This window comes from Dermochelys coriacea, chromosome 2, assembly GCF_009764565.3.
Source record: "Dermochelys coriacea isolate rDerCor1 chromosome 2, rDerCor1.pri.v4, whole genome shotgun sequence".
Classification (NCBI taxonomy): domain Eukaryota; kingdom Metazoa; phylum Chordata; order Testudines; family Dermochelyidae; genus Dermochelys; species Dermochelys coriacea.
In genome coordinates, this window is record NC_050069.1 from 18,341,990 (window position 1) to 18,367,556 (window position 25,567).

General features: G+C 41.4%; 1 protein-coding gene across 2 annotated transcripts in view; it reads left to right on the top strand.

Annotated features, from left to right (window-relative positions):
- ADCY8 (adenylate cyclase 8) overlaps positions 1-25,567 on the top strand; it is a 180,443-nt gene that overhangs the window by 79,806 nt on the left and 75,070 nt on the right. For both annotated transcript variants that reach the window (XM_038392609.2, XM_038392607.2), the window contains exons 3-5: positions 4,907-5,037; positions 9,358-9,469; positions 21,787-21,914. In XM_038392609.2, the coding sequence (XP_038248537.1) occupies positions 4,907-5,037; positions 9,358-9,469; positions 21,787-21,914 (371 nt within the window). The remainder of the gene's footprint in view (positions 1-4,906; positions 5,038-9,357; positions 9,470-21,786; positions 21,915-25,567) is intronic.

A 25,567-nucleotide genomic window follows, 5' to 3' on the forward strand; every position in this document is an offset into this window, starting at 1 on the left:
GGCTGCTACCTCCCTGCCATGTGAGAAAGGGGAGATATATTTTTGGAATTCCCTCTGCATGCAGATCTTAGATGCATGATGTAGCCCTGGACAATTACTGACTACTAAGTCAGGCAGTTATTTATTACTAAGTTGCTTAAAAAGACATACAGATATGCATGATTCCCTATGTCTATTTACTCAGCAGTTGTAGCATGGGTGGGCATATTTCATGCACATCCATCCTCTCATTATCATCTCTGGTGTTTGTCTGACCTCAGGTTCGTATATGGCATTCCCTGGCCTTGTCTCATCCCATCCAACAACATCATGAACTGAAATTTGGTGATAAGCAGCTTAAAGAATCTATATGCTTCTCTTCATCTTGTCCTAATACGTTGCTTGTAGACCTTGTAGACCAGGTGCCAGCTCATGCCAAGATCCCTAAGCTTCAAGTGAATGCTATTATATGCATAGCTGGAGACTATTCTGGCTTGCCTGTATGTTAGTAATACAAAATAGTATTAGACTTGTAACAACATATTTGGTTTTTAGACTTTTTGAAATGCTTGTAAATTGTGACATACATTAATCTCACTAATGGTATCTGTAACCCATGCTATACGGCAGTGCTTAAGTGTTTGTTCTGTAACTGTAAAACTGCTCTGAAACTGTAAATCCAGTCGGGAAGGAAACATCACCAAGTATGTAATACTGGTTTGCACCTGCCAGGAGGGATTATCTCCAACCCCTTGGAAGGCCTATTGAATCCAAATGGGCCATTGTAAGTCATCAAAGAACAAGGACTTCATTGATTGCTCCCTGCACACCCACAAAGAGGAGCAAGTGATGATCCTGAGACAAAAGACACAGAAAAGTTATGTAAGGCGAGGAGAATATCCCATAAAAAGAAAGCCCCAGATGAGGGAGCTTTCCTCATAAGTTCTGACCAGGCATCCAAGCACCCTGCTACTCCAGATGCCATAGAGACTGCTGCAGTGGAACTGGCTCAGCAGGGCAGGCCAGGAAGAACACCAGTGACTGATGGTGGAACTGTGGATCAAGGAGACCAAACAAATTCAAGAGGCTGAGGACAGAACCCATCACAGATACATGGAACATAGAGCAGCAGTCAAAGCCAAGGCTGAAATTGAGGAGAAAGCCCACGAAAGATGCATGGAACAACGAAAAGCTGAGGAGAGAGCTCACACATTGCAGGTTAGAGTATTGGAGCAGCAAAAGGAGCTTCCTCAGTCAGCAAGTACAGGCCCTCCCACAACATAAGGGAGTGGGAGAAAGCCTGCCCAATTTATAAAGAGACTGGCTATATAGAAAAGTTCCTACCCACCTTTGAAAGACTGTATGGGATCCACAAGATCCCAGAGGATAAGTGGATGCCTATCCTCTTGACCAGATTAACTGGGAAGGCACGAGCTATGGTGTGTAAGAAATGTAAAAGAAATGTATTCAAATGGTTTAAGATTACCCTGAATCCTATCAACTGAAATAGAAAAATCTTAAAATGTTTGACAATATCACACGTGGAATATGTACATACAATGTGTAAGTTTATGAGAAAATGAATAATGGGGGCAGGACTGAGGGTGATTTGATCTGATAGCCCAGGTACAATTATTATGGGTGGTTACAAGGAGTTGAAGGCAGCTATTTATGACCAAAAAAACCCCAACCTTCCACAGTTTTGGAGGCTGATGAATATTGTTATAATTTTTGGTGTAAAGTGATCATCTATCACAAAGTCCAGCTTGCCTGGGTGGCAAGATAGACTGGAATGCCCAAGAGGACTGTCTGTGACTCCCTGGTAAGACTCACAGGTTTCAGAGTAGCAGCCGTGTTAGTCTGTATTCGCAAAAAGAAAAGGAGTACTTGTGGCACCTTAGAGACTAACAAATTTATTAGAGCATAAGCTTTCCTGAGTTACAGCTCACTTTATCGGATGAAGTGAGCTGTAACTCACGAAAGCTTATGCTCTAATAAATTTGTTAGTCTCTAAGGTGCCACAAGTACTCCTTTTCTTCCTGGTAAGACTGTTAGAGTACTTTAGGAATTCACACTTGTGACTGGGTTGGTGAAATCTACTTACAGAACATACTACCAGTTTGGGGTTTTTTCCCTGCTTCTTAACAGTCTGCCCTGAGGTTTGCACTCACAGTTGTTAGCCACTCCAGACAATGTGACATTTGTTTGTGAGCCTTTAGCTCAAAAGCTGGTTAACTGGAGTCTTGACAGTGGAAGCTGCTAGATTTGTTTCCAATGGATATATCAAGATAGGGTCTGTAGCCCAAATAATGGACACCTTGAATTGGTTTTTATATTTGTGACAGGAGGCTGGGCAGTTAGAACTATTTTATTTTATATAAACTAATAGTAAAGCTGAATCTACTCCTGAGTGTTCCTAGTCAATTAGGTCAGTCTAAAAATTATTAATATTAAATGCTGAGTATGTTGAGTTGTTTTTTACTGAGAGCAGTTAGTGGAGTAGTTAGCATTGGACATTGTTGATTAAATGGTTAGGCTTACTTTCTGAGATTATGGGTTAAATTTTCAAAAGTGCTTCAGTGATTTGGGGTAGCATTGCCAACTTTCTAATCACACAAACCGAACACCCCTGCCCTGCCCTACCCCTTCTCCGAGGCCCTCACTGACTCCATCACCTTCTCTCTCTGTCACTCACTTCTTCCCATGCTCACACACTTTCACTGGGCTGGGGCAGAGTGTTGGTGTGTGGGAGGAGGTATGGGCTTTGGGCTGGAGGTGCAGGCTCTGGGGTGGGGTTTGGGGTGCAGGAGGGGCCTCTGGGCCGGGGCAAGGGGTTGGGGTACAGGGGAGGTGGGGGCTCCAGCTGGGGGTTGGGCTGGGAATTATGGGTTTGAGGTGCAGGAAGGGGCTCCAGGCTGGGCCAGAGGGTTGGGGTGTGGGAGGTGAGGGCTCCGGCTGGGGATGGGGCCAGGGATGAGGGGTACGGGATGAGACTCTGGGCTGAGCCAAGGGATTAGGGTGCGGGGGGAGGTGAGGGCTCTGGCTGGGGGTAGGGATGAGGGGTTTGAGGTGCAGGAGGCGGTTTCAGGTTTTGCCAGGGGGTTGGGGTGCGGGGGGGGGGTGAGGGCTCCAGCTGGGGACATGGGCTCTGGGGTGGGACAGGGATGAGGCGTTTGGGGTCCAGGAGGGGGCTCTGGGCTGAGCCAAGGGGTTGGGGTGTGAGGTCCGAGCGGCATTTACTGTGGCTCTGAGGAAGCCGCCTCCAGGTCCCTGTGGCCTCTAGGTGCATGGGGTCTTTGCGCCCAGAGGCGCTGCCCCCCACAGCTCCCATTGGTCGTGGTTCCTGGCTAATGGGAGCTGCAGAGCCAGTACTCAGGGCAGGGGCAGCGCACGGAGCCTCCCAGTCCCTGGCCGCGCCAGCACCTGCAGGCACCTGGTGGCCGCTTCCCAGAGCAGTGCGGAGCCAGGGCAGATAGGGAGCCTGCCTTAGCCCTGCTGTACTGCTCACCGCACTTTGGCACTGCCGACCAGGCCATTAAACCAGACCCACCAGGGTTCCTTTTCGACCAGGTGTTCCGGTTGAAAACTGGTCTCCTGGCAACCCTACTTGGGGCCCAAGTCCTATTTTCAGTGAAGGTCAATGGAACATGGGCCCCTAAATGCCTAAGGCCAAAATTTAAAGGTTTTCAAAAATGATTAGTTATGGGAGCTCAACTTGAGGCATCTTAATGAAGACTAATTTTCAAAGGCTAGGTGCTCAACACTCTCTGAAAACCAGGCTCTTTGAATGTATCTCAAACGGGACACCCCAAAATTAACACATCTAAAATCACTAGTCACTTTTGAGAATCTTGGTCTAAGTTGCTCTTGAAACATGAGTCTTGGGCTCCTAGATCAGTGAGATTTATTTGAAAATTTTACCCTATGTCTTTATTGTTAATAAGTTATTTTCTCTCTCTCTTGTATCTACTTTAGACTCCCCCATCCACAGAACTTTTACAGCCAGATTGTGCCTATTAGGTACAAAGCAATGCTGGAGGTGGTGGGGGACTACACCTCTCCAGTCAGCATTGTTCCTTCAGGCAACAGCTGTCACTTATGGTCTCATGCTTCCCTGCCACCGTTAGCAGGACTAGTGCCATAGAAGTGACACAAAGGCCAGCAGCCAGCTTGTGTTTTCCCCTCCCCCTCTCACACATGAACAAGCACTCACCGTAGTCTGGCCCTTTGGGTAAGAAGAGTATTGTAAATACATATCAATTCATTGCTGGTATCCAGCTTCTTCAGCATCTCTTATTGAGGTTAATGAAGATCACTCTGAGGCAAAGGCTGGCTGATGGCACGTAAGGCTTTTGCAGACGTCCAAATCAGTAACACAATTTAAGCTGGTGTTGCCAGCTAAATATGGTCTATAGTGAGTGCCAGCTAAACATTCTCAGCTAGTGTAAATTGGCATGGCTCTGCTGAAGTCAATAGAGCTATGCTGATTTACATCAATTGAGGATCTGCCCCTTAGATTACGGCACAAGTAGGCATTTTATTATATTATACTTTTGTCTTTAACTTCTGCTTGTTAGGTCAACTTTGGGGCCAAATCCTTCTCTCCTTACTCATGTGAGTTATCCCGTTGACTTCTAGACGAGCAGGATTCTGGCCTCACTGTGCACTTGTTAATAGATATTGCTCTGCAGTTACAGTAACTAATTATGTGCATATGAGTATTATACACCCCATTTGGAGTTTCTGAAAAGAGGTCAATACTGAGGATCTGATCCAGCAAAACTGTTCAAACGTTTAAACAGTTTAAGTTTAAATGTGCAGGAAAAGCTCCCAATACAGAGCTCTGTCATTTTGCTGCGAAGGATTAACGCAGACCCCAGTCTAAAGGGCCCATTCTGTATTTTTTTTTTTTTTTGCTTTGGTTCAGGAACGGCTGGTGCTCTCCGTATTACCTCGATTTGTTGTACTAGAAATGATTAACGACATGACCAATGTGGAAGATGAGCACTTGCAGCACCAGTTTCATAAGATCTATATTCACCGCTATGAGAATGTCAGGTGAGTGAAGGTGCCTGTCTTCTATTTTAACAACTCAGCTTGTACTGGATATCAGCTTTGTGGGGGGAGATATTTTTTGTTTTTTGTTTTTTTTTCTGCTCCTTGATCAATTCAATAATCAGCTATTTGAAATACCAGGAAGTTATTTTGTTTTTCCTGGACAGATGTGTATTTCAGAGCCTTCTCTAATTTATCAGATTGGTTGGATGCCTTTGCAACAGCTGTTCAAATTGAACATTGCCCTTTTTTAGCACATGGGAGCAACACATGGAAATGTTTATTTCTTCATTACTAAACTGCGCCACAGCTTTATTTGATCCCATCCAGGGACAGACTCACAATATGGGGGTCTGCAAGCTTTGCCAACAAATGGGTGGGAAGTTCAACATGAACTTTCCTCCCTTTGTTCTCTCTACTCGAGGAGAACATCTTGTTCCCTTTTGAGCTAACAGATCAGCTGAGAAACTCTGGGGCCCTGTCAAAAGTGTAGGGTTATCAAGTGATTGCCCTGAACTCATATTAATGGCCCTTCTCTGCAGTGTTCATACAATCAAACTTCTTTGTGACCATTTTCTTCTCCTATTTCTCCCTTTTCTAAGTCGCTCTATCTAGTGGACACAAAACTACAGCTCAGGGATGGTGTGGGAATAGCCCTTGCGTGCACTTGCCAGCACTGGGAGTCAGTAACTAACAGCCGCCTTTCATTTGCACCACAATGGTTAGCTTTCACTCCCAAAGTGTTACAGAATCTCTTCCTCTCTTTGGGCTTGCCTCAACAGGCAGAGAGTAAATCTATAGCATATTAGTGCCTCGCAGTAACTGTCCGTGTGGAGCCTGCTACCATGTACTAAAAGTTCTGCAGTGCTCACTGACCCACTGCTGTTTCAAGGTGGAGTAGATCAATAGTTTTCAAACTTCTTTTCTGGGGACCCAGTTGAAGAAAATTGTTGATGCCCACGACCCAGTGGAGCTGAGGATGAGGGGTTTGGAGTTGGGAGGGGCTCAGGGCTGGGGCACAGGTGAGGGCTGAGGGGTAGGGTGGGAATGAGGGGTTCAGGGTGTGGGAGGGGACTCTGGACTGGGGCAGGAGGAGGTGCAGGAGGGGGTCAGGGCTCCAGCCTGGGGGTGCAGCTCTGGGATGGGGCCAGGGATGAGCAGTTTGGGGTGCAGGAAGGGGTTCCAGGTTTTGGGGGCTCAGTGTTGGAGCAGGGGATTGGGGCACAGAGTTGGGGCATGCACTTACCTCCAGTAGCTACCAGTCAGTGACGTAGCCGGGGTGCACCGTGGACTGTGCTGTTCCCCCGAAGCAGCCAGCAGCAGGTCTGGCTCCTAGACGGAGGCACACAAGTGACTCCGCACGACTCTCGCCTGCAGGCACCACCCCCCCAGTTCCCCTTGTCCATCAACTCATTGTCTGGAGCCAGTGCTTGGGGTGGGGGCAGCACGCGGAACCACGTGGCCCCCCTGCCTAGAAGCCAGACCCCGCTGCTGGCCACTTCCGGGGCACAGCGTGGAGTCGGAAAAGGTAAGCACTAACCTGCCTTAGCTGGGCAGCACCGCCAACAGGACTTTCAACATCCCAGTTGGCAGTGCTGACCAGAGCAAGGCGACCCAGCGCCTTACATGCCGCGACCCAGTAGTTTGAAAAAGTACACTGTGGAACTTTGAGTGTGCAGTAACAGAGTCAACACAGCCAGTTACACATGCTAATGTGCTATAGATTTATATTTCAGCTCACCACACACTAGCTCTCTGTCTAGACAAGCCCTTTGATTTAAGCATGATACCCCTGTCTTAGAACATCAAGCTTAGCCTGTAATGTCTGTTGTGAGTCTGTCCCATACCAGGAGGAAAGAGTAATCAAACTGCCATCATATAAGCATCTTCTTATTAAGGTATCTGATTCAATAGAAAAGCATTTATCTAGATTTTAAATGAAACCCCTAAATAACTTTGGAAGGGCCAGTTCAATAAACAACTTTTACAAAGCGTAAATTGATTTTTTGCCACTCCTGTGGCCTGTGCAGCAAGCCACACATATTATTGTATTGGAAGTGGCTGAAGGTACCAGGAACCTTTACAAAAGGTTTAGACAACACTAAATAAAAATTTAGTTTATTGTCCTTTTTCATCCTCTGTTACAGTAACTGTTTTTGTAGAATAATTCAAATGGGGAGCAGATTATTGTTACTTAGGGAATGCTACCTCTGACTTTTAAACACTCGTAGCAAAGGATAATAGGTTTTGAGACGAAGAATGAAAATATTTCACCTATCTCCCACTTGAAAATGGTTATTGCTTTACAGCAAACCCTGGTTGCTTTAAAACTGTTATGTTCCCCCCTCCCCGCTTTTATTTTGATGTGACCCCTAGTAGAACCTACTAGGAAAAGTCCTGCTTTAGATTTTCAGCCTCTTAGAACCTTCATCCAATTACTTTATTAGCTTTTGCCTCTAGGAAAGCAGTGAATTATCCTTAGCCACATTTTACCTTCTTCCTGATCATAATCTGATTTTTGCATTATTCTGGATTTAGCATTTAGTTATTCAACAAACATACTGAAGCTCTTCAACTGGGTTACATTTTGCCAGATCTCAAGCTGCACCACTGATTGTTATTTTACTATGACGTTTTAATGAAGTCTGCTTCAAATTATTTGCCGTTCTGGGCCTAGTTGAAACGCTCCGTGTTGAATTTTACTTTCTTCCCCAAACAAATCCTTGCTTTCCTTGTCTTTGGTTTTCGTCTTCCAAATTCTGTGCTTTTGCGTACTTGGATCAGAAATTGGAGGGAAATTTTTATTCTGCATCTAATGCCATATCTATACATACAACGCTGCAGTGGCACAGCTGTTCCAATGGAGCTGCGCTGTTGCAGCGCATCTGGTGAATACACTCTATGCCAACGGGAGAAAGCTCTCCTGTCGGCATAATAAAACAGCTTCTGCTGCAAGCAGAGGTGATGTCGGCAGGAGAAGCACTGTGCACACAAGCACTTGTGTCGGTAATTTATGTTGATGAGGGGGTGTTTTTTTTTTTTGAAACCTGTGAGCAACATAAGTTATGCCAACATAGGTTGTAGTGTAGACATAGCCTTAGATATAACAGACTATTTGGGCAAGTGTGTCTGTGCATGCTTAAGCACTGGTAAAGCCTTTCCCTCTCCACACACTTATATTTAAGGTGGTTGTTATTGTAGGAATAGAGGACAGAGGTCCATCCCTTTTTGCTCTCTCCATCTCTGGTTGCTAAAATGGCCCTTTGGGCTGTTGGCTGCTGAGCACATATTAGAGCAGGGCTGACAGCACTGGAGAGTCATAAAGTAGGCATAAATCTACCTATGTTCCCCCTTTTGAGTCTAGCTCTGAGCATAATTTGGCTAGACCTGAAGACCAAAGAATGAAGTGTCAAGCTCTCACTGTGCCCCCAGCAAGAAAGGTCATGTACACAGACAAGTTCTAGTCTATATATTGAGGAACAGTGTCAGCTAGTGGCTGAGGACTTGAAGTCAAGACTTCTGGGTTTCTGTCTATCAACTTACACGGCCTTCATCACCATAACATCTGAGCATCTCACAATCATTAACAGATTTTATCCTCACAATACCTCTATGGGTCACATAGGCAGTCTGTGGCTGACCCAGGAGTTGACCCCAGGTCTCCCAAGTCCCTATAGTTCTCTATCCATTAGATCATCTTTAGTTCCATCCTTTCCCAGCTCTGCCACACTGACTTGCTGCATAACCTTGGACAAGTCACTTAGGCCCCAGTGCTCGAAGGTATTTAGGTGTCTAATTCCCATTGATTTCATTAGGCATTAGACACCTAACTATCTTTGAGGATCTGGGCTTTAACCCCATTGTGTCTCTGTCTCCTCACTCATAAAATGGGATAATTATGCTAAATATAAAAGTTTAGTTAGTGCTTTATAAGCGTTATGAGATTCTCTGATGAAAGGGCCTATAGGAACACAAAGTATGAAAATTACTATAACATTCTTTTATGAAGCAATTTTTTCATACTTTTCTGCTCATATTTTAGTACTTTTAATACTAGTTCTTTGTACTGCAAATAGTCCAGTGAGTAAGGCCCATAGCAAAGACAGAATAACTTTAAAATGTTCCCTCCCTCCGTCTGAGCTAATGAATTTCCCACTCTCCTTAAATTACACACTGGCCAGACATTGGCTATTTGTCTATCACTTTTTCACATATGCAGAGTCCATACTAATCACTATACACAGGGTTACTGTTTGTATTTATCATGCCAATTATGGCAGAAATGGATTGAAATATTAATATCCTTTCCCTTTCTTTGTTTAGTATTCTTTTTGCAGATGTTAAAGGTTTCACCAACCTCTCCACAACCTTGTCAGCACAGGAGCTGGTCCGAATGCTGAATGAACTCTTTGCCAGATTTGATCGACTAGCACACGTGAGTTAAATGAAGTTCATTTTCAAAGGGAAGTGATGTTGCATCTTCAATTCCTCACCCGCTGAGATTGGACATAGCCACTAGGGATGGGTGAAGCTCCAAAGGTCTGCAGTTAAGTTTCAGTTCAGATAAGCATCCAAAAGTTCACATGCTCATCTGAATCTCATGTGTTTGCAAAACTAGGCTGAGAATCTCATGAGAGCAGACTTTCAGAGAGTCGTCTCCTTTTGTTCCAAGATGAAAACTGGGAAGAGAAATCGTGTGATCTGAACATTTTAAATAGCTCAAAGATTTATTTAGAGTTTGAGTCTAAGAGTTGGTCAAAGGTTCAAAGATTTATTATTGTCACTGGCCTTTCTTTGCCCAGCCATCATACTCACCAAGTATTGTTACTTAGGGTCACATTTTGATTCCCTTATTTATGTTAGATAATACCTAACATCACATATAGTCCTATTGGAAACAATGGCATGACTTGTGGAATTAGGTGCTACTCAACATGAGCAGACTAGAACCTGCCCTCCTAGCTCACCAATAGGAATTCTTGCAGAGAAAGGTCTGAGTGGCAGAATCGGGTCCATTATAAACTGTGTTGGGAGGGTTCTCCTATTTTCTGCTTTTCGACGGGCTTCTGGTACAGCGGCATTACTAACATTGTGGACTGGCTCAAAGTCTTTTAATAAGGTCCCTCTTTAGTTTCCTGTGCATTGTGCTTATTCAGAGGACAGGTGTGCATCTCCTCACACTAATGCAATCCTCAGCATAGGCTCTTTACTTGCACATCAAGGTCAAGAAAAGTAAGACTCTATTTCTCAATTACGGAGTGTAATTTCTGAGCCAACCTTTGCGATCTGAAAAGGAAATGTACTTTCTCAAGTGTATATTATTGCCCTGGTAATGGGCCAAAGCATTAACATATTGCCAGTTCATTAAGATCTACTTATAATATTTGTTTTGCAAACAAACAAAAAATGCCCACTCTCTGGCTGTGCGGTGCTGATTTGTACTGCCAAAGCAAGCTAAGTGAAAGGAGTTAAATTGGTTTTGTCTTTGATGCAGGTTAAACACTCACAACTGTTCTTTATCACTTAGTGAAAGTAAATTGTCAGGTGGGGAAAAGTATATTAGATCAAATTTAATTAATTTGTGTGTGTTACAAAGGCATTTTAAAACATAACCTTTTTTCACAAATTTATTTAATGCATTTGTTTTACGTTTCAGATTTGCCCAATATTCCAGGAATAGTCTCCAGCCTCATGTGCAAAGATTTCTTCTTTTTAGTTCCTTCTTAAACCATATTTAATGCACAATGCCTTTGCATCCAGATGTCTGGCATCCATCGCTATTGTGTCTGACAAACATTAATGAATTTATCCTCACATGACCGCTGTCAAGTAGGGAAATGGTTTAATCCCAATTTTACAGATGGGGAAGCTGAGGCACAGAGCATAACTGCTTCTCCTCTCATCTGAGGTAAATCAAAAATAGCTCCATTGAAGCCACTGGTGCTAATGGGAGGATAATTAAGCCCGGAGAGGTTAAACAACTTGCCCAATGTCACACAGGATGTGATAGCAGAACAGGGAGTAGAGTCGTTGTCTGAGATTTTCAAAATTAGGTGCCTAATGTTTCAGCTTCTGGGTCCACATCTAGGTACCTAAATGAACAGCCTGATTTCCAAAGTGACCTGCACAGCTGCATAGACCTACTCTGATCTGAGCTAGGGGAGCAGAGGGGAAGAGCAAGGGCTGTGTACCTAGTCGGTCCTGCCTTCTGTAACGAAGTGGGCCAGGAGAGGACAGGGAAAGGCAGGAAGAGCTGGACAGGCAAGAGGGAGAAGGTGGGCTGCACTCTGAAAACATAGGTTTTTTCCCAGATCAGGGGAGAGCCGGAATTCCTTCCTAAGGCAGTCCAGTTGCATGCTTCCACTTCACAATGTGCCTAAAAGATTCTTTGGGGCAAGGGTCATCTTGGAGTTGAGGATTTGTACAGCGCCTAGCACAATCGGGTCATGGTCCATGACTAGGACTCCTAGTTGCTACAGTAATGAAAATAATAAGCTCAATCTAACCTTTAGTGTCAGGAATCGACTCCTAGTTATACCTCCTCAGACCAGCGTTAATAATTGCTCTCTCCATGGGGCTTAATGTCCTTCAGATATTCATAGATGATTATGTTCTCCAAGAGCCACCTCTTAGCCAAGCTATAGGTAATTAGCTCCTTCAGTCTAAATCAACTCAAGAGCTCCAGTATCTTTTTTTGTTGCTTGTTCTCTGAACTCCCTCACATTGTCCATTTTCTTGACAGGAAGTTGTCCAGTACTGAATTCCAGGGGCATTTGCACCAGCATTGTCAGGAGAAGGGCTGTTGTCTCCCCACTCTATTGCATGAAATTCTGCCCACCCAACTCCAAACCAGTACTGCATTCACTTCATGTCTATTTGATAACTGACTTTACTCTATGTGGGTCCAGACTGAGCCATATATCTGCCAATCATGATCTCGTAGATTAAGGGTAAACAAAGACTCCCATTAACTTCCATGGGCTTTTGGGGTAGGATTGTCCAAAAACAGCTAAGTGATGAAGAGCACAAGACCCTTTGACTTTCAATGAGATATGCCCCTAAATCACTGGGGCACTTTTGAAAATCCCAGCCCTAAATATGGTACAACCGCATCTCTGTCATTCATGAATTCCTCTTCCCACATATCATAGAAAAGTGTTGCAGTGAGATGGATGCATATTTATTACAAACTTTAATTAAAAAAAAGATTCTGTAAAATATACCAGGGCAAACTCTGTTGTCAGTTATATCGATATAATTTTGCTGACCTCTGTGGAGTTTGTCAGAACAGTTAACATTAATTATGTCAAAAGAAAAGGAGTACTTGTGGCACCTTACATACTAACAAATTTATTTGAGCATAAGCTTTCATGAGCTACAGCTGATGCTCAAATAAATTTGTTAGTCTCTAAGGTGCCACAAGTACTTCTTTTCTTTTTGTGAATACAGACTAACACGGCTGCTACTTTGAAACCAATAATTATATAATTGGCCTGTTAGCTCTATGAGGTTTCTCACTCCTCTTTGGACCTGTGTTGCTTAGTTATGGTACAGACTGAAGAATGAATTTAAATGTAATAGATTTTAAGGCTAGAAGGGATTGTTAGATCATCTAGTCTGACCTCCTGGATAACTCGGGCCATATAATTTCTTCCAGTCACCCCTTTTTTTGAGCCCAATAACTTGTATTTGACTGAAGCATAACTTCCAGCAAGACATCTAGTCTTCATTTGAAAACTTCAAGAGTGAGAATTCACCGCTTCCCATGGTAGTTTGTCCAATAATTTATCTCCCTCACAGTGATGCCTTATTTTTAATTTGAATTTGTCTGGCTTTAACAACTAGCCATTGGTTCTTGTTATACCTTTCTTCATTAACAAGCCCTTTAGTACCCACTCTTTTCTTCCTGGGAAGGTACTTATACACTGTAATCAAGTCACTTCTCAGTCTTCTTCTTGATAAACTAAACACAATGAGCTGTTTAAGTCTCTCCCTGTAAGACTCCAGCCCTTGAATCATTTTGGTGGCTCTTCACTACACAATCTGCAATTTTTCATCATACTTTTTACAATGGGCACATCAGAACTATATGCAGTAGTCCAGTATTGGTCCTACCAGTGCTATAAACAGGAGTAAAATCATTTCCTTACTCTTATTCACTACTCCTCTGTTTATACATCCAAGGTTGCCTTTGTCATTTTTGCCACAGCATTGCACTGGGAGTTCATGTTCAGTTGTTTGCTCAGTATGATTGCTAGATCCTTTTCAGAAGCGCTGCATTCTTTATTCCTAAATGTATGACCTTGCATTTGACTATATTAAAATGCATTTTATTTGAATGAGTCCTGCCTATCAAGAGATCCAGATCTGTATGACTACCCTCTCCACATCATTATACAGCACACTACCAATCTGTGTGTCATCCATAAATGTTATCAGCAGTGATTTTATATTTACTTCAAGCAATGAGCTGGAAGTAATTGGATAACATTGGGCCTAGAACTGACCCCTGCAGAACCCCACCAAAAACACCCGCATTTGATGATGATTTACCATTGACAACTATTTTGAGATCTGTTAATTAGCCAGTTCTTACTCCATTTAAGATGTGCTTTACTGATCACACCTCTATTTAAAATAGAAAGCATTGTTCAAACAATTTGCAATATACTCTGTGCTCAGATTGGCTTGACAATGACTCTTCCTCAAATGAAAAGGTCAGCTACAAAAAGCTTTAGATAACTTTACACGTTTGATATAATTTCTTAAATTTTAATTGACAGCTTATAAATTCATATTTACTCATTAATAATATTATACATTTATAATACTATGTCAAGTAGCAACTTGATCTGCTGAATCTCTCTTACAAACTTATAGGCATAAAGCTGATAATATAAAAAAGGAAGTTACTTCACAGTTTAGCAAGTTTCTGGTTAGTTTAGCTAACTAGATGTGTCTGTTAGTCTGATTCCTCTATATGGAACACAGAAGCAGCATCTGCTGTTTGACATTTTTGAAAAGCTTAGGCCTGAGTTATGCCAAGGGTTCTGGTCTATGTGGATGTATATGACTATTACTATTATTAACAAATTTCATATTGTCTGTGTTGTCACTACAAGCTGTACTGAATTAAGAGCAGTTATCAGCCCAACATTTGTTTAGAAGAAAACATTTCTTCATTTGTTTAGAAGAAAAATATAATAGCATGATATATTTTGCTACTTCTCTCTCCTACTCTCTCTCCAACATTTGCAAAAGATTTATGGTTATTAAAGATCCAAGTGGCAACTGGAAAGAAAGCAAAACAAATTGGCATAAAACAGAGCTGAAGAAATGAGTACTTCAAATATCAATCTCTTGGTACAGAAGCTTCATTAATATTTCTGTTTTCCTCAGGCAGAAATTCTGAGGAGGGGGAAAAATGATTGATTGCATTTTGCAGGATGTGTATGGCTAAGAAAGTTCCAGTTTCGGTGAAGTAATAGCTATATTTGCTATTTATTTTTCTCTCCCCATCTCAGAAAAGCTATTATCTGGCCCAACAGATTAAATTGCTTGCCATATGTCTCTGCCCCTGTCATCTGTGTGGAGATGCAGTTTTAGATATAAAAAACTAAGGAGAAATGACCAGATCCTCAATTGTTGTAATGATTGTAGTTTTGAAGGCTTCTGTTATACCATCTGGCTATCAAGTTCACTGTCATTAAGAATGAAAGATGAGCTCAAACCACACAATTCAGATCTGGATCCAGATTTCTCTCTCACACACATACACTGTCACACACAGACACTGTCACACATATTCCCATGTGTTCAGTTCCTGGGTTTGAGTTTGGACCCATCCCTAATAAAAACCAAGTATGTTCCCATTGATAAACATTAAAATATTATCATGAAAGATCACCATGCATAGGTTTTATGTAAGAGCAGATCTCCTAAAGGAGAAGAGCAAGTTTTATGGCCTTTGTCTCTTCCGTTTGAGATCTCATCAGCTCTCCTATGCAAATCAGGGTGGAACCTGCTCCTTACTTGGATGGGAGTTCTTTATGGAAACCTCAGCTACAGGATGTGACCTTAATGAGTTAGTAAGTGGCATTCTTCCCTTTGATCCAGTGTGATGCTACTGGAGATAATAATATATTTCATATGCAGTGTAAAATAAAGATCCCGGGCACTTGTGGTTATTAAAGGTCCCATGACACTTTTTGCAAAAGGTCTTTGGAGTCCTGGTCAAATTCCATTTTAGGTAATGACAATCAATCTTCTTTAAATTCCTTGTGTAGTTTCACCCAGATACAGTATTCTTCTTCATTTCCTCATCTAACCTATCTTGTGTGTAGCATTGCAGTGCCCTACTAATCAGATGCTGTGTTCCAGCCCGTGGTGGCTGCATTTTGTTCTTTGGTGAATCCTTGTATATGTAGTTGGTGTAGAGTATTCTGGAATCTCTGGTTGAAGGGGACTATTTAAACATCATATATACATGTAAATAAGGAAGTAAAATTCAACATCATACAGTAACATGTTAGATTAATGGTGGTCGTACAGAGAGGGAGAATTAATTGGACTGCTAATGTACATGCAAGTGACATTTAACTAAGCATCTCATTCACCTTTCTGTAGCTGTGTAATGACAATTTTAGAAAACCTTTAGTTTCCATAACTTCTCTTTGAAGTCATGCATTCTTAAAGGTCATTCTGGAGTATTTTTTTTTCTGACGGTGTCCAATACTTAATTATTCACTACTAAAGCTCTTTTAGAACCATTTTTTTCATATAGTTATAGCATTAGAGACTATAAAAAGCCTATTAGGTCAGCAAGGGACCTATATTATCCACATGATGCCCCAATCTAGCAAACGTTTAGGCACCCACTTCACTTTATGCACGATTAGTTCCATAAGCCTTATGCAGAAAATCAGACTCAATGAGGGCCAAAATTTTCAAAACCGCCTACATTTTCAAAAAGAAAAGGAGTACTTGTGGCACCTTAGAGACTAACAAATTTATTAGAGCATAAGCTTTCGTGAGCTACAGCTCACTTCATCAAATACACCTGCATCCGATGAAATGGGCTTAGCTCACGAAAGCTTATGCTCTAATAAATTTGTTAGTCTCTAAGGTGCCACAAGTATTCCTTTTTTTTTTTTTGTGGATACAGACTAACACGGCTGCTACTCTGAAACAATTCCATTTTCAAGAATCACTTAGGAACCTAAGTGTTATTGATTTTCACTGGGACGTAGGCTTGTAAAGCAACTTTTGAAAATGAGATTTCAGTTCCTAAGTCACTTGCATGCTTCTGAAACTGTTACCCAAGATGATCGTAATAGTCCCTTCTGACCTTAAAATCTATTAATCTGCTATGTGGTCCATGTGATAAGAGTTTGGAAACCTTTGCTCTAGCAAATATTTTGAGGGACTTTTTGTGTTCTGCACTCCAACCTCACCCGATTTCTCACTTACCGAGTATGAAGTCTAGCTTGAAATAATTGTGAAAACTGAATGTTTGGTTAGTTGATAGTGAACTTTTTTGGCTCCTTTGAAAAGCAGGTGGAATGATTAATTCACTGCAGCTGGAACTCTGATAAGCTGGGCTTATTTTACAAAATGCAATCAGTCTTTTTATTTTATTTTTTTTTCCTTAGAATTTCTGCCTGAGTAGACAAGAAATGTTAATGAAGTTTTTGTTTGTGTGTTTCAGTGGTTTGATATTTGAGCAACTCATTTCTTCAGCTCTATTTTTTGCCAATTTGCTTTGCTTTCTTTCCAGTCACTTCTGGTGTTTGTTTTTAATAAGCCAAAGCATAAATCATTCACATGCTACTCTGTCATAATCAGCTTATGTGTTTACAGTAGGACTGCAAATTCCCTTTTGCTCTGGGTTAAGGTGCTTTGGATTGGGGAAAAAACTCCCTATTAACTGCTAAGGATCTCTGATAGAACTGTTATTGCTGATCATCTAGGGCATGATCCTGCTCAATTTACTCAGGCAAAACTGCTTTTGACTTCAGTTGAAGTCTTGTTTCAGTGAGGATGGCAGGATCAGGCCCCTAAACTATCATTCAAATCAGATGAGAAACTGTGATTTAGAGGGAAAGGAAGTTTTCCAGTAGACAGTTTGACACTAATTGGAACCATCAGAAACTAATGCTAATCACAGGAGGATGAGTGATACTAATGCGTATTTTTGAGCAATGTTGCCTGTCATTCACATGCAAAAAGAGAATTTCTGGGGTTCCAGGAGGGAAGTGGAATAGGAAGAGAACATAAGGAACAGAAGAGGATGAATGAGACATCATCAAAGAGCAGAATAGCAACTGCTGGTATGAATATTGCTCTAACCAGTTCATCTTTCTTTTTTAAAAGCATTTTGATCATTTTGCAGTTGAATTTTCTTTTTCTGCATGATGTTGGATTTCACTTTACATAAGCTTGCAACTTTTTAATCATCTATTGTAATCAGGCTAGTATACAGCAATAGGCTTGAATACTAAAGGCAGGGCAGGTTATTCCTCTTTGTTTTCTTTGACTGAGAAATGTGCTGGGCAATTCCAAAAGGCATCGGTAACTTGGGTCCAAATTTAAAGCCTCACTTCTGCTGCATTGCACTGCTCCAGTGGCACAGAGCAGCCATAAACCAATAAACCTGACCCCTGGTCCCTCCCCAATCTAAATTTTAGATGTGACACGAGTGGAGGAAATAAACGGCAGGAGGAATTGGTGTGGGCAGCACAGTGACACTGTTACTTAGCTCATGCACGCGTTGACAGTGAGCCCGTCACAATGATTCACTTCAGGGTTTGTTTTATAAAACAAAAACAAGGCAGGTAAGACCTTGAACATTCTTGACTCATTGTGGCCATCACAGAAGAGAGTCGTTTCTAGGAGAGATTTTAAAAAGAGAGGGTAAGGTGCTTGCTCGATAAAACAGAGTAGAGGTGGTATTCTGCAGGAGGCAGCATCTATCTAGCCAGTGTCGTGCTAAAAATATGTCATTGGTCTCACACACATATTCACACTTACATGCAACAAACCCTTATTAGCATGTGACAGGTAAGGATGTGTATTTCTTATCATTTGTCTACATTACTGTTCTTTTTGGCAACAATTTGGTTTTGGGGCTTTTTTTTTGTACAGATGGTCAACATGCAGGGTGAAATTCTAGACCCATTAGAATCTATGGGAGTTTTGCCATTGACATCAACTAAACCAGGATTTCACCCACTGTTTTTAATGAGGCACCACGATCCAAACCACTGAGATCGTTCCAGTTTTGCATGAGATTTCAAATTAGATACTTGGTTAATAGCGAATAAGTGTTATAGGGAACAGGCTGATATTTCAAGAATAACCAGGCATATTAGTGTCGCATACAAGCTTATCATTGGAAGGACTTTTTCCTAATAAGAGTTACTCTATCAGAGACTCTTTTGTTACCTGGAAGTTGACCATTTCTGGTTCTTTCTCTAAATTAGAATGGCAAATCATCAACTGATCATTTTTGTAATTGTCCCAGGTGGAAAAGAATCTGTTCAAGAATCCATTACCTTATTCCAGTGGCCTCCTATCAGTATAATATTACACAATGCTTATTATAGTATGTCAGCATAAAAGCAAAATATAATTTATCCATCTGAAATCAATGGGACTATTTGAGAATCAGTGCAGCTTATTATGAATATGGATATCAGGATCATAGAATCATAGGGACGGAAGAGAACTCAGGAGGTCATCTAGTCCAATCCCCTGCTCAAAGCAGGACCAATCCCCAACTAAATCATCCCAGCCAGGGCTTTGTCAAGCTGGACCTTAAAAACCTCTAAGGATAGAGATTCCACCATCTCCCTAGGTAACCCATTCCAGTGCTTCACCATCCTCCTAGTGAAATACTGTTTCCTAATATCCAACCTAGACCTCCCCCACTGCAACTTAAGAACATTGCTTCTTGTTCTGTTCTTTAGTAATTATAAAAGTGCCTAGAACCATGTAGAGGGAACATGCTACAGAAACTCTTTAAGATAAAAGTTCTGGTATCACTAATCAACTTTCACCAACATAAAATTGTTTGACTTGGAGTCACATCTCTGAGCAGAATGTAACCTTTCGTACCTCTGTGTTAGGAATGATGGTATCCCAAGCCAATCAGAAAAGATATCCCTTAAGCCCTATCTGGAATTACTAGTAGTTCAACAGTGTGCACGTGTGTGAGTAAGGGGAGGAAAGGAGCACATATAATGTTTACAGTTTTAGAAGCTTTACTTCATTTTAACATCCCTTGTTACACTCCAAAAGCAATGCATTGCACTGCAAGGGCCTGATCCTGTATTCATTGTGAAATCCACCCCTGTACAGAGGGCCAGCCCAAGGCCTATGCACCACTCAAGTCCCACTGATGGCTTCAGTAGAATTTATGTTGTGCATAAGCTTAATCTGTCCTCTACAGTCGGCCTAGATTTCACCTTCCCTGCATACCCAAAGGTTCCGTTGACTTCACTGGGAGCTTTGGTCCCAAGTGATACTGTAATTAGGTCACTTTCACCACTTAAGTATTTGAAAGGAATATTCTGAGGCTATTTTTCAAGACTCCACTCTGATTGTGTAGTAATGTAAATGATAGCATAGAGTCAATTTGCCAATAACCGATTCCAGAGGCATGGCAGGCACTGGCAGTTGCTGCTGTATGACACCTGCAGTCATCATATTCCTCGGTGTTATTAGTGCACCCCTGAGCTCCCACTCCATTTCTTTTGATTGAAGTACAGCTTACATGGGAGATTGCTTGAGACATCAAGGAGAAAAGAGCTAAAATAAATATTATAGATAAAGGAGACCAGATTTTATTATTAATGCAGGAGTTTGAGAAATCTCTACGCTGCTTCCCTTGTACTGTATGTCTGCGTCTTTACTGCAAAGGTTTCTTGCTACCATACAAACATACGCTGATCTGGTGTTAGAGTACATTTATTTTTTAAACTATTTTTCATCATGAAAAGTCTCTTCCAGCTCTAGAAAACCTACATTTGTACCCTGAACCCTATAATTCCAATTACAGCACATTGACTCTCAACCATAGACCACAATCCAGCAAAGCACGTAAGCATGTGCTTACAATTGAACACAGTCTTAAGTGCTTTGATGGGTTGGGGATTTTGTAAAAAATGAATTTTATTTCATCAACTACAGTGGAGAGTGGAACCCGTGAATACTTGGGTGGTTCTGAGTGCTGTTTCACTAGAAAAGGATATGCCAAAGTAATGATCTAAAAACAGGATAATATGGTGTTTCAGTTCATTTCTATAGACTCCAGAAGTATCTTTATATATGATGAAATACTACAGTTTCCTTTGAAGTTGAAGAACATTTCTAGTTGGATGGTATGCAAATAAATATGTACTGTATCTGTGACCAATGACATCTGGTTTTTTATTTTATTTTGGAATATAGGCTTCATCCAAAGCCCATTGAAATCAATGGGAGTCTGCTGACTTCAGTGAGTATTGGATCAAGCTCTGGAAATATCTGCAATTATATTGGAATCAAAAAATTTTTTTAAGAGGTGGAAAATGCTCCTGGAGAGATAATTCAAAAGGTTTTGCTGTTCTATATTTTCTTGGCTTGTGGACCTGAACGAAGAGAGAGCAGAAATTTTTTTTAAAAAAATCCAAAGCAAAATAAATAACTCTTTAAATCTAACTATTTAAGCTTGTTTTTTCCCTTTAACAAACATCTAAGGGAGGGTGTAACAGGTCCTCCTGGGTCCTGCTTCTGTCTCAGACTACACAGAAACCCTTGTGCTGGTCCAACGCCTTGTACAGTTTATTTATTTATCTTCACATCATACATAGTGCCATTAACAAGCAGGGGAGAGCAATCTCTCTCTCCCTATTACTGCCTGCTTCCCTTCCTTTTTACTTACTTCCGGTGCCTATTTGTGGGCTCTGGCTAATGGCTTAATCAGCCTTTCTGCCCTGCACCACTCACAAATTAGGCATATCTCTGCTTAGTCAGCTACAATCTGCTTTGCCTGGCTGGAGGAGCTGTGAACAGAATGCTGACTCAGGCTTTCATACCTAGCACTCTGTCACTGAGGGGTAGAGGTGCTCCAAAACATTGCCTGTAGCATTCATTCAGAAGTTGCTTCATGAGAAACTAAGAAACTGTTTTCTTAATATAATTAAATGTAATGGACCACATTTCATTGCTGGATATATGCTCTGATTTGTTTGTAAGGGACAGAGGAGGAAAACCATGGAAATTTCTTCCTTCTACATTGTTTATTCCTTGTCCCCAATGTTCAATAACTTCCCGGACAGGGAATGTGTTGTTCCTCTCTGTGGGCCTGATCCATGCCCAGTGAAGTCAGTGGAAGGGCACGCTACAGTGTGGATCAATCCCTATATATTTCTGTGGTTTTCTAAATGTGAGACTCTAATTAACCCACTGTGCAGCTTCTGGGACCTTTCCCTAACTTCTAATCCAACCCTGCTAAGAACTTCACACACCTGCAATAAGAACTTCACACAAAAAATAAGTAATTGAATATATATATATTCTGGAAGTATGAAGGCACTAATTTTCAAAATCAGAACAAATCAAGGTAGTATTAGTTACACACATACACACACAGAGTATAGTGAAAACCTTTTACATTTCCTTCCAATATTTTTTCACTGCCACCTCCATGCTTGTGTTGCAAATACAAATCCATTACTACAAATCTTTCTGTTTTTGATACATTTAATTTAGGAACATCATTGCCTTAGAATTAAGATCCTGGGAGATTGTTACTACTGTGTTTCTGGGCTCCCGGAACCTCGCCAAGACCATGCACACTGTTGTGTTGAAATGGGACTCAGCATGATCAAAACTATCAGGTAATACTTTTCTGTGTTGTCCTCTTTTGGTGGTGTTGCTACTGTCCTGTGGTCTGTTATTTAAGCATTTTTATTATTTCAAATATTATCTTGATGGTGCATTGGCTTCAGAGATGGATTATTGACTTACTGGAGCAAGACAGGATTTTTTTTTCTGTCCACATTCATAGAAACTGAAGAAATTTAAGTAAAATACTATGATTTAGAATCTATAACATAATGTCTATGATGATAGTAAGAAGGTGGAGGAGGAGATAATGGCCAGTGTATTTCCACAAATTGGAATTCAGCAGTTATTCATTTTCACTGCTGCAATTTTTTAAAGATGAGGTTGCTTAGGATAAAACGAGGCAGGCTCATTTTCTATAATCTCTTTGACAATCAAAGATCAGTAAATAGACAGCAGTGGCAATGGCTTTATATGAATACTAGGTCAGGGAGAAATTTATAAGTGGTATAAGATTTGCCAGCTAAATAGGCATTGCTTATTCTGTTAAGGTTGCCTCTTAACTCTACCAAAACTATGAACGTTTTAGTTAAAGCTTGAACCCCCAGTATGTAGATAGCTTTGTTTCTGATAGCGTACGATATTCAGAGGTGATCCAAGCCCTTAAGCAGGAATATTGTGGGAGTCCCCCCACACCCCTCACAACTCATACTAATAATTAATAGGGGGCCCCATGAGCTGCTCAGGGCCCAAAGCAATTGCTTAATCTACTTATGCCTAATGCCAGTTCTGCATATTTTGATCAGATATATGCACTGAAACTATCAGGGTTCAGCAGCCTATTTATAGTCAAGTATTTTGCCCTGCTAGTGCCCAATTTCCAATACTACAAAAGAAGCATTCTCTGCCTTTTTTGCCTGTCACCTCAAAACCACCCACTTTTTGGTCCAATGCATCCTTCTCCCAATGCTCCTCCTGTTGTTGCCTTCCTTATCGAACCAGTGAGTCCCACACCAAAACTCCTCCCCTTATTACTGCTGTTTTCCTATCCAATCTCTTGTGTATTCCATTTCCTGGTTTTTTCCACCTTTCCACCTGCCTTCCTTCCTAATTCTGGATGTGTCCCATGGAATTAGAGAGTTACTGTGGACTGCAGTTATATTACTGTGTCCTGAATTTAAGAGGAGCTTGAAGATAATTAATAAAAATGCAACTAAATAATGGACCTTGCTGTTACTGATCTCTAGGAGGGGAGCTGACAAAACTAACAGACCAAATATTGCAGAGTGTGGTGGATATTTTGCTTCGGGTCCCACAACCAAAGTAAAGCACAAATTATAGAAGTTATAGGTGAAAAAAAGTTATCTATGGGCTTGTCTTCACTACTGGGGAAACTGATATTGCTGCAATCAATATGGCGGGTGTCGATTTAGTGGGTCTAAGACCGGCTAAACTGACAGAGTGTTCTCCAGTTGACTCTGGTACTCTAGCTCCCCAAGAAGAGTAAGGGAGGTCCGCAGGAGAGTGTATCTCATCGACGCAGCGCAGTGAAGACACTGGGGTAAGTCGACCTAAGGCACGTCGACTCCGGCTATGTTGTTCATGTAGCTGGAGTAGCGTAACTTCTGGTAGTGAAGACAAGCCCTATGAGTAATATTAAATATTGCAGTTATGTATATAAATATATGCAGTGTAGTAACCCACTAACCCCCTCCTTTTGTCCTAAAGACTGCAGAGGTGTTTACAGGCCACTGTACCTTGAAAGATCCCTTACAATATGTGTTATCTACTTATGTTAACAATTTGTTCCACCTTGCATTTTGTTGTGACGCTGGGAGTTCCTTTCCCAGACCTGAAGAAAAGCTCTGTGTGGATCAAAAGCTTGTCCAATAAAAGAGGTTACCACACCCACCTTGTCCCTCCTATCTATATAAAGTCATTTGTACAAATTTGACAGCATATCCTCTGCCAAGTCCTTCATAGGTCACTTTTCCTCAATGATTGTAAATTCCTTGGGGGCAGGGACCCATGTTTCCTTACGTATTTGCCAGCATTTAGCACATTGGGCCTCATTATTGATTAGGCTTTTTCGTAGAGTCCAAAGCCAAAAGAGACCATTGTGATCATCTAGTCTGACCTCCTTTGTATCACAGGCCATAGAACGTCCCCAAAATAATTTCTAGCGCATAACTTTTAGAAAAACATCCAATCTTGATTAAAAATCTTCAGTGATGGAGAATCCACCACAACCCTTGGTAAATTGTTGCAATTGTTAATTATGCTCCCTGTTCAAAAATATGCCTTATTTCCAGTCTGAATTTGTCTAGCTTCAATGTCCAGCCCCAGGATCATGCTGTACCTTTCTCTGGTAGATTGAAGAGTCCATTATCAAATATTTGTTACCCAGGTAGATATTTATAGACTGTAATCAAGTTACCCCGTAACCTTCTTCTTGTTAAGCTAAAAAGATTGAGCTCCTTGAGTTTATCCTGTAAAGCATGTTTTCTAATCCTTCAGTCGTTCTTATTGTTCTTGTCTCACCCCTCTGCAATCTATCAACAGCCTTCTTGAATTGTAGACACGAGAACTGGACACAGTATTCCAGCAACAGTCTCACCAGTGCCACATACAGAGGTAAAATAACCTCTCTGTTCTTATCCGAGATTCTCCTCTTTAGGCATCCAAGATCGCATGAGCTCTTTTGGCCATAGCATCACACTGGGAGCTCGTGTTCAACTGATTATTCCCAGAACCCTCAAATCTTTTTCAGAGTCACTGCTTCCCAGGATCAAGTCATGCATCCTGTAAGTGTGGCCTACATTCTTTGTTCCTAGATGGATGCATTTCCATTTAGCCATATTAAAACACATATTGTTTGCTTGCACCCAGTTTTCCAAGTGATCCAGATCACTCTGTAACAGTGACTTGGCCTCTTCGTTATTTACCACTCCTGCAGCTGGTCTCTAGTCACTGTGGTAATATATAGTTTATCATAGTTTTAATAAGTTTTAATAATAGTTAAATTCAATTGGAGTTGTGAGCCTAAGTTCCTTAGGCACTTTTGACCATCCCAGTCCAAATTAACTGGCCACACTCACAGGCTCCTTTAAAGATCCCAGCCTTAATCTCCATGTCTCAGTTCCCCACCTGTAAGTGGGGGAAATGATAATTCTTCCCTTCTCCCACCCTTTTTTCTGTCTTGTCTATCTAGATTACAAAGATTTTGGGGTAGAGGATCTTACTATGTGTTTGTACAGTGCACAGTGGGACTTCAATATACCTGGGGCCTTCTGGGAGCTCCTGGATCATCATCATCCAAGCAAACTCTGCCTTTTACATGTTTGAGAGACAGCCTGGCATTACCTACAAAAATCTGTCATTCCAAACTGAAATCACTCTCACAGCTAGAATGGAAAAACTTGTGTGTACTGAAAGCTTTTGTACTGACCCCTACAGAGCTTATTATTGGCATGACAGGTTTGAATAAAATTCTGCCAGTGGTTACATTTTGGTAGTTATGGGATGTCTTTTTTTTTCCTGAAGGCTTCACAAAAGAAATATCTTCTGTGCACAAAATATTTGGAGGACTCCACAGGAGAATAGATCAGAGACACAGTTAGGCCAGTTAGCTCAATTCAAGGCTTTCTTGAAGGGTGGAAAATATTTACATGGAAGTTCCAATAACCAGAATCAGACTGCTGGGCAA